Source organism: Mastomys coucha, unplaced genomic scaffold (genome assembly GCF_008632895.1).
Source record: "Mastomys coucha isolate ucsf_1 unplaced genomic scaffold, UCSF_Mcou_1 pScaffold16, whole genome shotgun sequence".
Classification (NCBI taxonomy): domain Eukaryota; kingdom Metazoa; phylum Chordata; class Mammalia; order Rodentia; family Muridae; genus Mastomys; species Mastomys coucha.
The window spans coordinates 43,720,033-43,730,652 of record NW_022196898.1 but is presented as its reverse complement, the minus strand read 5'-3'; the positions used below and the strand labels follow the sequence as shown (position 1 = coordinate 43,730,652).

The window sequence follows — 10,620 nt, the reverse complement described above, 5'->3', positions numbered from 1 at the left end:
CTACCGAGACCAGCCTGAGACTGCCCCCCTATAAACAGACACCACCTACCGAGACCAGCCTGAGACTGTCCCCCTATAGACACCACCTACTGAGACCAGCCTGAGACTGCCCCCCTATAGACTCCACCTACTGAGACCAGCCTGAGACTGCCCCCCTATAGACAGGCTCCACCTACTGAGACCAGCCTGAGACTGCCCCCCTATAGACAGACTCCACCTACTGAGACCAGCCTGAGACTGCCCCCATACAGACCTATGGAGACCTGCCTGAGACTGCCCCATACAGACCTATGGAGAGCAGCCTGAGACTGCCCCCATGCAGACCTATGGAGACCAGCTAACCTCTCCCCCAGAAGCTCCAGGTTGTCCATCAGAGTGCAGACAGCCCATCTAGCCCAGGCTTTTCTAGACCCATTTGTGTCTGTTTTTTCCACTGTCCCAGTCAAGGTTCCAGGACCAAAGCTCAGGGGACACAGCCCCTTGTCCCCTTACCTCATCCCTCACACTCATTTCTTCGGAGAGCCATTTGCTGTGGCATTGAGAACCCATGTGGGGTTGCAATAGGAATCCATATCTGCAGAGATGTGAGTGATGTTTGATTTCTTTGAGGCTCATTCATGGGAATTCATAAGGTAAGATGGTGTTAGACAAACAATGAAGGCACAGCCTGTATCCAGAGCATGTTTAATTATGCAAGCAGATGTAAGCTCTGGTCTGTTTTGCCCTTCCTGAAAGCAGTGACAGCATTAGTATGGCAGGAAATCAGTGTCCTCAGATAATCACGTTCATGTATGTGTGTGTCACATGCAGGTGTGAATGCCCTTGAAACCAGAAAAGAGCATCCAATCTCCAGGAGCCGGAGTTAAGAGCCTGTCCAGTGTAGGTGCTAGCAACTGAACTCTGGTACTCTGCAAGAGCAGCAAGCACATTTAACTGTTGAACTCCAGCCCCTTAACTTATATGTTGATAAGTATTCCCTAGCATCATTTAAATTTGTCACATTTACATAACCAATACTGGACATATTAGTCCTTTGTGGCTGGCTCAGTTTCTCCCTCCATGAAGTGAAGATAATTAGTGCCTTCCTCAGGTGACAGTAAGGACTAAATCCAGGACAATATTTACAGAGCTAACTCTAGTACTACTGGCCTCATTTTATTTAAAAAACATTTTAGTTAAGGAGATATGTTTTTAATAACTCTCTCCCCTAGGTTAAAATGCCCTGGTCACAACACAAATCCCATTTTTAAAATAGGATTTTAAAGTCAAGGATATTTGTTTTTAAATGTCAGCTCAGATATTTCTAACCAGTAAACTTACAAATAGCAATTCACAATATGTTACCTCTGAGAGTTTCTGCTCATCCCCCTAACTGCTGAGCACAGCTATCGGTGATGTTCTTACAGGTGGGCATGCTAAGCCACAGAAGTCCTCGAAGGATCTTATCTCCCTAGAGAGATTAGCTCAAGTTATTTGTGTGTGTGTGTGTGTGTGTGTGTGTGTGTGTGTGTGTGATATGCTCACTGAGTGCAATAACAATGTGTAAAGGGAACCAGAAGTGCTATTCCAATTTCTCACTTAAGCACTGGTCTCTAAAAACAGTCCCACTTAGATCCAAATGCAGGTGTCATGAGGTTCACTCAGTGAGAAAAGCCAGCTTGAAAGCAAACCAGCTGGCTTACAGCACTATGCAGGGTCAAGGCAATGAAGCAAAGGGGAGGGGAAGGTCAGGACTATAACATTAATATTTCAGGTTACTGGGAAGGAGGGAGCCAGGAGGGATGGGCACCAGCCAGAGATTTATGTAACGTCTCAAGACACAGACAGGCAGAGAAGGTTCTGCAGCCCACATGCATCTGCTCCAGAATCTGAAAATTACTTTGGTTATTTTTTACGAGTCCCTCCGCCTGATGTTTCACAAAGCACTGGCTCCTGTCTGGTGCTGCACAGAGAGCCCAGGGTCTTGCACACTGGAGGGACTCTAGTATCTGTGGACTAAATGAAAGCTCCAGAGAAGAGGGAGATGAGGCGAATCATGAATCCCTTCTGTCTTGAGCCAAATCTATCTTTCTATTTCCTTCTTGGAATGCTGGTGATTAAGCTAGAGGCCCTGCTGAATGCTGGGCAAAGAACTCTACCACTGAGCCACGCCCTCAGCCCCTATCTAAACTTGGCAAATCAGGTGGAGACTGGAGGATTGGTAGATCGAGACCAGCCTTGGCTTTGTAGCAAGTCTGAAAGCAGCGTAGGCTGTGTAAGACCTTGTCTTAAAAAATAAAGACAAAATAATCCGAAACATACTTACCTGCCCAGCCAACACATTCCCAAAAGCTGAGCTAGGCTAATTCCTCAGCTGTGTCCTCATGCTAGTACCTGTGCTCCCTCCTAAAGCCTTCCTCACTCATTTCTTTGCTTTTTAAACAGGGCAGTACCAAGCTGAGATGGGGAGGGTATAGTCTAGAAGGGGTGCTGTGTGTGTACAAAGTCTAAAAGGTAGAGCGGGGTTAGAAAACCTCTATGCTAACTCGTGTAACAGCAGCGTCTCAGTTTGAGCATGTCAAGTGGTTCACTGTGCTGGATTGATTGATCTTTTCCCAAGGGATAATATTCTCATTTTTTTATATGCCTTACAAAATGGTACTCAACATTTTTAAGTGCCAAAATAAGAGCATTTTGAAAGCATAAAGTTCTGTATCCACCTGAAATAGAAATCAATTATATGGCTAGTGAGATTACAGGATTGGGAAGCAAGGTGGATCTGAGAAGGGGTGTCTTTCTTAATAAACTCTCCCCCCCCCAAAAAAAGCCCAAACATCCTCCACGCCTCAAACCACAAACTTACCAACACTTCATCTTGGACGTCGCTGGAAAAAGATTATTTCCCCTGCTCTGTGCCAGGGAGCTTTACTCATTTCGTGGTGGTTGTGTTTACCATACACCAGGTAATAGGTTTATTAGCTTACTGTCTGCTAGTAATTGAACCTAAAAAGACAACACTTGGGTCCTCACGGGCTTTCATGGGTCAGCTGATCCTCCTTTGACCAGGTAGGGGGAACAGAGACCCAGGAGTGGTGAGGAAAGCTGGGCTCAAACTTGGGCTCCCTCCAAGCCTCATCAGAAACACAGGGCTCAGAAAGGCTCGCGGTCCGGGCCGTCCTCCGGTCCTCCCCGCCGCCGCACGCGTGTTTACCGCAGGCCTCGCGGGGCGCTCACGTCCGCCCGGGAGTAGGTCGAGAGTGGAGAGTCCCGGGGCTCCGCCAGCCAGAGTCTGAGGGTCCGAGGCGGCCGCTCTCCCACGGCGCCTCCGCTCCATCCCGCTCGCCACGCCTCGGGCCCGCCCCCACCGCCGCGCCTCCCGGTTATCCGCTCGCGCCTCCGCCGGGTGCCGGGTCGGAAACAAAGGCGGGGGGCGGGGAGCGCACGGCGGCGGCGCCGCGGTCCGCCCTTCATTTGGAGCCCGCGACGTCAGCGGCGGTGGCCGGGGCCCGTGCGGCGGGGGCGGGCATGGGCGGCGGGGGTGGCGGGGGCGGCGGGGGCCCGGCCTGCGGCTAGCGCGAGCCGCCGAGCGAGCAGCGGGCGCGGCCGCCCGATCCCGCCATGAAGAAGAGCGGCTCCGGCAAGCGGGTGAGTGCGCGGCGCGGGGACAATGGGGCCGGGGCCGGCGGGGGGGCGGGGAGGGCGCGGAGACCCGTCTGAGCCGCCGCTCCTCGTCTCGCCCCGGGCAGGGGCCTCCGGATGGAAACCATCAGTCTGCAGCGCCCGAGAAGGTCGGCTGGGTCCGGAAATTCTGCGGGAAAGGGATTTTCAGGGAGATTTGGAAAAACCGCTATGTGGTGCTGAAAGGCGACCAGCTCTACGTCTCCGAGAAGGAGGTAGGCGCCTTGGCTCGAACCGTCGGGACCCCGGCCCCACACCGGCTAGTTCTCCGGCTTGCCCCGCCTCCATCTCTGCAAGTTCAGGGGGTCGCAAAAGTCCTGTGTCTGCAGAAAAAAAGTCACCCCCGAGTGAGAGAACCTGAGTGGGATTTAGGAGTTTACTTACTTGATGTGCCTTTGCGGACACCTTTCTCAGAAGTTCTAACGTCTGCCGCCTCTCGCTCTATTCTGGCCCCCTAAAATACTGTTGGGGGTTTTGGGTGGATTTGTTTTTGTTTTTGTTTAATTTGCTGTTGAAACACACTGGTATTCTTATCCCTCGACCCTTCCTGTCTCCCCCACCCCAGCACACCACCCTTTCCGTTCCTGCCGGGGGGAGGGGGCATATGTAGGTCCCCTGAGTAGCACAGTCTCCCTAAATCACAGAAAACACAACTTGGAAGTAGTCTCTGGGACCAGGGGTAGAGCAGCCGTGAACGCCCGGTTTTTGTAGGAGCTAGCATGCTGTTCCTCACCTTCCACTCTACTTAGAGGGTAAAAAGAAGAAAAAAAAAATCAAGGAACTCATATTCTGCCCATTTATTTGTAGACAGGGGGGATGGAGTTAGGACTGTGAGTGCCTGTGTGTGTGTCTCCGTGGCTTTGGCTCTGTAGTTTAACAGGAAACCACAGCCCACATGGGGTCGGTATATAAAGCCAGGTCGTGGAATCCAGACCCCTCTCCCTCATTGTGAAGCTCTAACTCTTGACTCGATAACAAGAATGCTGAGAAACTAAACTTGCCTCCCTGTGACTATCTGATCATGGTAGACTAGTCATGTCCCTTTCCGACTAGCCCTTCCTTCCTTGCCTGTGTGCCCTCACCCAAAACCAACAGAGTGGGAAGTTCTCCCTTAGCTCTAACCTGTTCTGCTTTTGTCACTAGACACTTGTTTTCTGCCCTTGTATTTGGGCAAATAAAGCCTTTTATGGTGTTGAAGCAGATACTCTTGCAGCCCGAGAGAGGTACTCATCTGAAAGCAGTCTACTGAGACAAACGGAACTAAACGGACTGTTGAGTCTGTGGGTCCCTCTTGAAGGGGCCGAAACATAACCGTTGGAGACGCTTGGGGGCAAGCTAGGGAAAGACTTGACAGAGTTTGCTCTTGAGGATCACTACTACCTGCTCTCAAATCCTCCAGAGAGTTCCCCCCACGATTCTCTTGCTTTCTATTTTTGTTTATTTTAAAAGCAGCAGTGAGTGTCACCGTGTATCTCCTGTCTTCCCCAAACTTCATAATGCCAGGAAATGTAGTTAGCAATCAGGAAGGGCTTCCTACATGTCCAAGGGGAAACCAGAAGACAGTGAAGGGCTACAGAAACAAAACAAGGCCTTTCTCCCTTCTTGTGTTTGTCTAAAAGGCAGAACCTGGGGACAAACGTGCATGGTTACTTTGTTAATAAACCTGTGTGTGAGGGAGGGATTCAGAGCAGAGAGAGGAGAGGATGACCTCAGCCTAGAGTGTCCGCTGGCCTCTGACTCAGGAGCATCTGACTAGACCTGGGGCCAGATGCCCCCTGCTGGGAAGGGCAGTGGAAAAGAGGGAACCGCACCTTATACTGACCCTTCTTCAGAACCAATTCCGTGGTCCGGTGGGTCTGGGCCAAGGGCAAAGCTGCCAAGAAACTCTGTTTATTCGGCCTGTAAACAAAAGCAGCAGCAAAGCAATAGGCTGAAGATGTAAAACCCAAAAGCACAGTGTACTTGCAGTTTACATGCTGATGCAAATACAAAAAAGAAAGGAAACATTGCTAAGCCTTCGGTTTGAGTCTCCCTTTCTTGGGAAAGCAAGGTCTCCCTTCCGTGGGTATCGTGGGTCATTCCTAACTCTCCAAGGGCATCCTTTCACCGACCTGCACAAGGACCAGAGAGGTAGGAACAGTTCCATCGGTTAGGGAGACTTCACGGTAGAGGAAATTAGGTTGAAAGCAATGCTTAGTACATCTGTGGGCTGTGAGACGGAAGGGTTCACTTGGAAGATGTAGTCATAAATGAGACATTAGGAATTTGGTGTAAGGAAGAGACAGGATACAATAGAGAGCAAGGTGCCAGGGTGTCTGTCTTTTCTTGGGCACTGGCATCTACTTATCCTGCTGCCTACCTCACCCAGCCTCCCACCCTTGCCCTTCCTGACCTCTGTCAACGTGTCTCACTCCCACAGTGCCTTATCAGCCTTGTCCATGCCAGGCAAGCTCCCTTCCCTTCCCCTGGGAAAACAGAACAAGTGAGTCCCTTCCCCTGGCTGCACACACCCTGCTCTTTCCTCTCCGAGCTTTCTGGCCTCTGCTGATAGTCTCTCTGGGAAAGGCAGGGGAGAGGAGCTTGCCGAATCATCCCACATTGCAGCCTGTGTTGCAGTGAACAGTTCTGGAGTGATTCTTGTCTCAGGTCCACCTCTTCCCAGCCACACCTCAGGGAGCCCTAGAAAGGGGGAACCCTGGGGAGCCAAATCTTGCCAAACAAATGGCAATGATGAATTTTCCCCCAGGCTCCCCCACAGCACATGTGCTCAGCAATTCAGAAGGATGGGCAGACCGGCCACGGGCTGGTAGATGTCCCCCAGGGGAGCCATGGACCTCCTTATACACGCTCACTTGGTTTCAACTTTTTCCTGGGGAAACATGACCAGTCCATTCCTGGGATATCCCCCAACCAAGTGGAAGAAGGGGATAGCCTGATAACCAGGAAGTCTCCTGTCACATTCTACATTAGACGTTAATGTAGAGCAGGTGGGAAGGAACACTCCGTGAACCATAGTATTCCCTCAGGCCAGAGGTAGCCCTTTGTCCCTTCCAGGTGTTGGCTGCCTTTTCCCTTTCCTCTGGAGTATTAGTGGTCACTCTTGTCTTCCTTACTTGGAATGATCAGAGCAGCCCATTCTCCGCGTCCCTTTAAGGACTTGTAAGCTTCGTCCTTCAGAGACGGAGGGTCATGGGTAGAGGGAGGCACTGGGATGGTAGCTTGTAGGGAGTGGGTTAAACAGAACCCCATACAAGGACTCAGATCTCAGTCCCATCCCCCAAGTACACACCTGAGGTGGGGTGGCTTCCTGCCGTCATCCTCCCCTTTCCTCTGGAGGAGAGGCAGGGTAATTTTATCCTCATGACACCCCAACCTCCCATAGGTAAAAGATGAGAAAAATAGTCAGGAGGTGTTTGACCTGAGTGACTATGAGAAGTGCGAAGAGCTCCGGAAATCCAAGAGCAGGAGCAAGAAAAATCACAGCAAGTTCACCCTGGCCCGGTGCAGACAGCCGGGCACCACGGTAGGCCCCCCGCCTCTCTACAGCCCTGGCTTGCAGGGCCCAGAGTTATTCTCCCTCTGGCTTTTATTATTTAACTGGAAAATATTCTGACCATTTCCTTTCCCCTAGGCAGGCCAGCCTATAACCTATTCAGCCATAAAGAAATCTCTCTCCCTCTCTCTTCCCCTCCCCCTTCCCCTCCCTCCCCTTCCCCTCTTCCCTCATACTGTGTGTATGTACATGTTCTCTTGGGAGAAACATTATTGGTGCTTCTTCCCTGATGAGTGTCTGAAGTTCAAGGGAAGCCCGGGAAGCCATGCTTGTCACACCCTGTATCCTCAGACATTTAAAGATCTAAGCGCATTCACACCTCCCCTAGTTGTCTCCAGTGTCATCTTCTTAGCTCCTCCCCCACCCCCATGTTTTCTGAAACAACCTGTGCATTCTGCAGGAACAGACTTCGGGTTCCTTCCATCATTGATGATCCCAGAAGTAGGGTCTCTCCTTCCAGGAGCTGGGCGTGAAGGGATGAGAGGATTATTTCTTTGGGGGGGGGGTTATAATTTATTTGTAAAACCCTAGCTAAAACAAGAATGTTCCCCTCACAGGCACCCAACCTCATCTTCCTGGCAGTAAGTCCTGAAGAAAAGGAGTCATGGATCAACGCCCTGAGCTCTGCCATTACCAGAGCTAAAAACCGTATCTTGGATGAGGTCAGGGGCTTGCTGTGGGGCAGGGGTGGGTGCTAAGGCGGAAAGCAGGCTATGGCTCACTAGATGAGGAGGGGTGTTTTGTGGGGCCCCTTTAGTTTTCCCCAGCTCAGTTTCTTGGCCTTTGTTTGTTTGTTTGTTTGTTTGTTTGTGAGACAGCGTTTCTCTGTGTAGTCCTGGCTGTCCTGGAACTCACTTTGTAGACCAGGAGGGCCTTGAACTCAGAGATGTACCTGCCTCTGCCTCCCAAGTGTTGGGATTATAGGAGGGTGCCACTAAGTCCTGACCTTTCTCAGCTTCTTTAAAGGTCCTGTTGTGTTGACCCTCCACCCCCATTTTCTCTCTTAAGCCTTTTCTCTGCTGATTCAAACCCCACACACACTTCACAATGCTTAATCTAGTCCTGGGTCAACTGTGTCAGTAAATCCTTCTACCTATACCCTGCTCAGAAGCAGGTGGTGGGGTGTCCTGTTTCCCAGTCCAGACACGTTAGGGGTCGCTCAGTTGGGACAGAGTCCTAAAGAAACCCTGTGACTCACAGTGCATCTCTTCAGGTCACCGTTGAGGAGGACAGCTATCTTGCCCACCCTACTCGAGACAGAGCAAAAATCCAACACTCCCGCCGTCCTCCAACCCGGGGACACCTCATGGCTGTGGTATGTAAAACTTGCCTGATTCCTCTAAATCAAAATTACTTACTCAGCACCTAGCACGAGTCAGACATCTCTGTTCTCAAAAACTTCTGAGGAAATGAGAAATACCCCTAGGACAGTGAAAAGCAGAAGTGTTGTGTTCAGAATGATGTGCGCTGCTGTGTGGTGGCCAGCCACTCTGACGGGTGACGGTAAGTGCTACACACCCCACAGCAAACCCTCTACTAAGTGAAGTAGTGGTTTCTGTCAGCCAGCCTTGCTCCAAGTCTAGGGGACCCATGGTCTCTGGGCTTTCTGAAAAGTGGGGCTATGACGATGCCTTTAGGAAAGTGGTTCTGAGGGAACAGTCACAAGAGCGCATGTGCGACAGCATAGAAAATACTGAATTCCTTCTACGACGTGACAATACTTAAGAAATAAGGGCACAACAGGCTGGAGAGATGGCTCAGCAGTTGGGAGCAGTGGCTGCTCTTCTAGAGGTCCCAGGTTCAATTCTCAGCACCCACATGGCAGCTCACAACTAACTGTCTATAACTCCAAGATCTGGCACCCTTACACAGACATGCCTGCAGGCAAAGCACCCAGTATACACAAAGTAAAAACAAATATAAAAAAGAAGGCAACAAAGTTCGTTACAAGGCAAGGATTCAGAGTTCAGATATCAGAGCAGAGCTAAGGGGTGTGGCGGAGAGAATGTAGACAGAGGAGCATCCTCCTCTCTCCATCTGTCTGTGCGGGTCTTACTGTGGTACGTGGGCCATCCCTATGATGCATAAGAGTCTATAGCACAGAAGTAGACACTCCCTGCAAAGCTTGTAGCAGAGCAGAGAGCAGACAATCTGCAGGAAAGGTTAAGTTACAGAAAACCAAAACAAAGGAATCAAACAGCAGAGGAGGGGTCTCCGCTGGAGTGGAGGGGGCCCTTCAGAGAGGGGACCACGGCTCGCATTATTCGTTCACTACCTTCTTCCACATCTCCTTCCCAGGCTTCGACCTCTACCTCAGACGGGATGCTAACATTAGACCTGATCCAAGAGGAAGACCCTTCCCCTGAGGAGCCAGCCTCTTGTGCTGAGAGCTTTCGGGTTGATCTGGATAAGTCTGTGGCCCAGCTGACTGGCAGTCGACGGAGAGCAGACTCAGACAGGATTCAGCCCTCTTCACACCGGGCAAGCAGCCTTTCTCGGCCTTGGGAAAAACCAGACAAGGGAGCCCCCTACACCCCACAAGCACTGAAGAAGTTACCCAGTACAGAGAAGAGCCGATGTGCCTCCCTGGAGGAGATCTTATCCCAGAGGGACACTGCCCCAGCCCGCCCTCTTCACCTTCAAGCTGAGGAATCCCCAGCCCCTGTCCCCTCCCAGCCGGGGCAGCTGTCCCGGATCCAGGACCTGGTAGCAAGGAAACTGGAGAAGACTCAGGAGCTACTGGCAGAGGTTCAGGGACTGGGAGATGGCAAGCGGAAGGCCAAGGACCCCCCACAGTCTCCACCGGACTCTGAGTCCGAGCAGCTGCTGCTGGAGACAGAAAGGCTGCTGGGAGAGGCTTCGTCCAACTGGAGCCAGGCAAAGAGAGTGCTGCAGGAAGTCAGGGAGCTGAGAGACCTGTACAGGCAGATGGACCTGCAGACCCCGGACTCCCACCTCAGACAGACCTCCCAGCACAGTCAATACCGGAAGAGCCTGATGTGAAAGAGGGGAGCAGATCTGGAATTTGGGGGCGGGCACAGACTCCTTATCTCCAAATGTTGCAGGATAAAGCTTTTTTATTTACCTCAGCCCAAAAAAAAAAAAAAAATGAAATTCATTGCTTTTGCTGATGCCTCACCCACTGTGGCTTTTTCCTACCAACTTCCCATGTCAACTCCCATGTCAGATTGAGCCTGGAGGCCCAAGTCTAGAACTCTCATCTGTACAAAGAATAACATAGGCAGGCCTTACACTCTGCATAGGCCACCACCCCCCAGGCACAGTAGGCTCGGTCCCAGATGTACACGGGCGTCTGGGTTAGAATGGGCAAGCTTTCCTCAGATGTCCCAGGTTCTCTCTCTGAGGCTGAAATTTCAGCTCTGCAACTTGAGTTCTAGGGACACAGGGCC

General features: G+C 51.3%; 1 protein-coding gene across 2 annotated transcripts; it reads left to right on the top strand.

Moving 5' to 3' along the window:
• The first annotated feature begins 3,398 nt into the window (after nucleotides 1-3,398).
• Nucleotides 3,399-10,348, top strand: Plekho1 (pleckstrin homology domain containing O1). Of its 2 annotated transcripts, none has more exons than XM_031374860.1 (6): nucleotides 3,399-3,624; nucleotides 3,726-3,872; nucleotides 7,040-7,180; nucleotides 7,768-7,872; nucleotides 8,424-8,525; nucleotides 9,509-10,348. In XM_031374860.1, the coding sequence occupies exons 1-6, from the start codon at nucleotides 3,598-3,600 to the stop codon at nucleotides 10,211-10,213; spliced, it is 1,227 nt and encodes a 408-aa protein (XP_031230720.1). In that variant the 5' UTR covers nucleotides 3,399-3,597; the 3' UTR covers nucleotides 10,214-10,348. The 2 variants fall into 2 exon arrangements, with proteins under 2 accessions (XP_031230720.1, XP_031230721.1); XM_031374861.1 differs by having other exon boundaries at nucleotides 3,482-3,624; nucleotides 3,750-3,872.
• The last annotated feature ends 272 nt before the right edge of the window (nucleotides 10,349-10,620 follow it).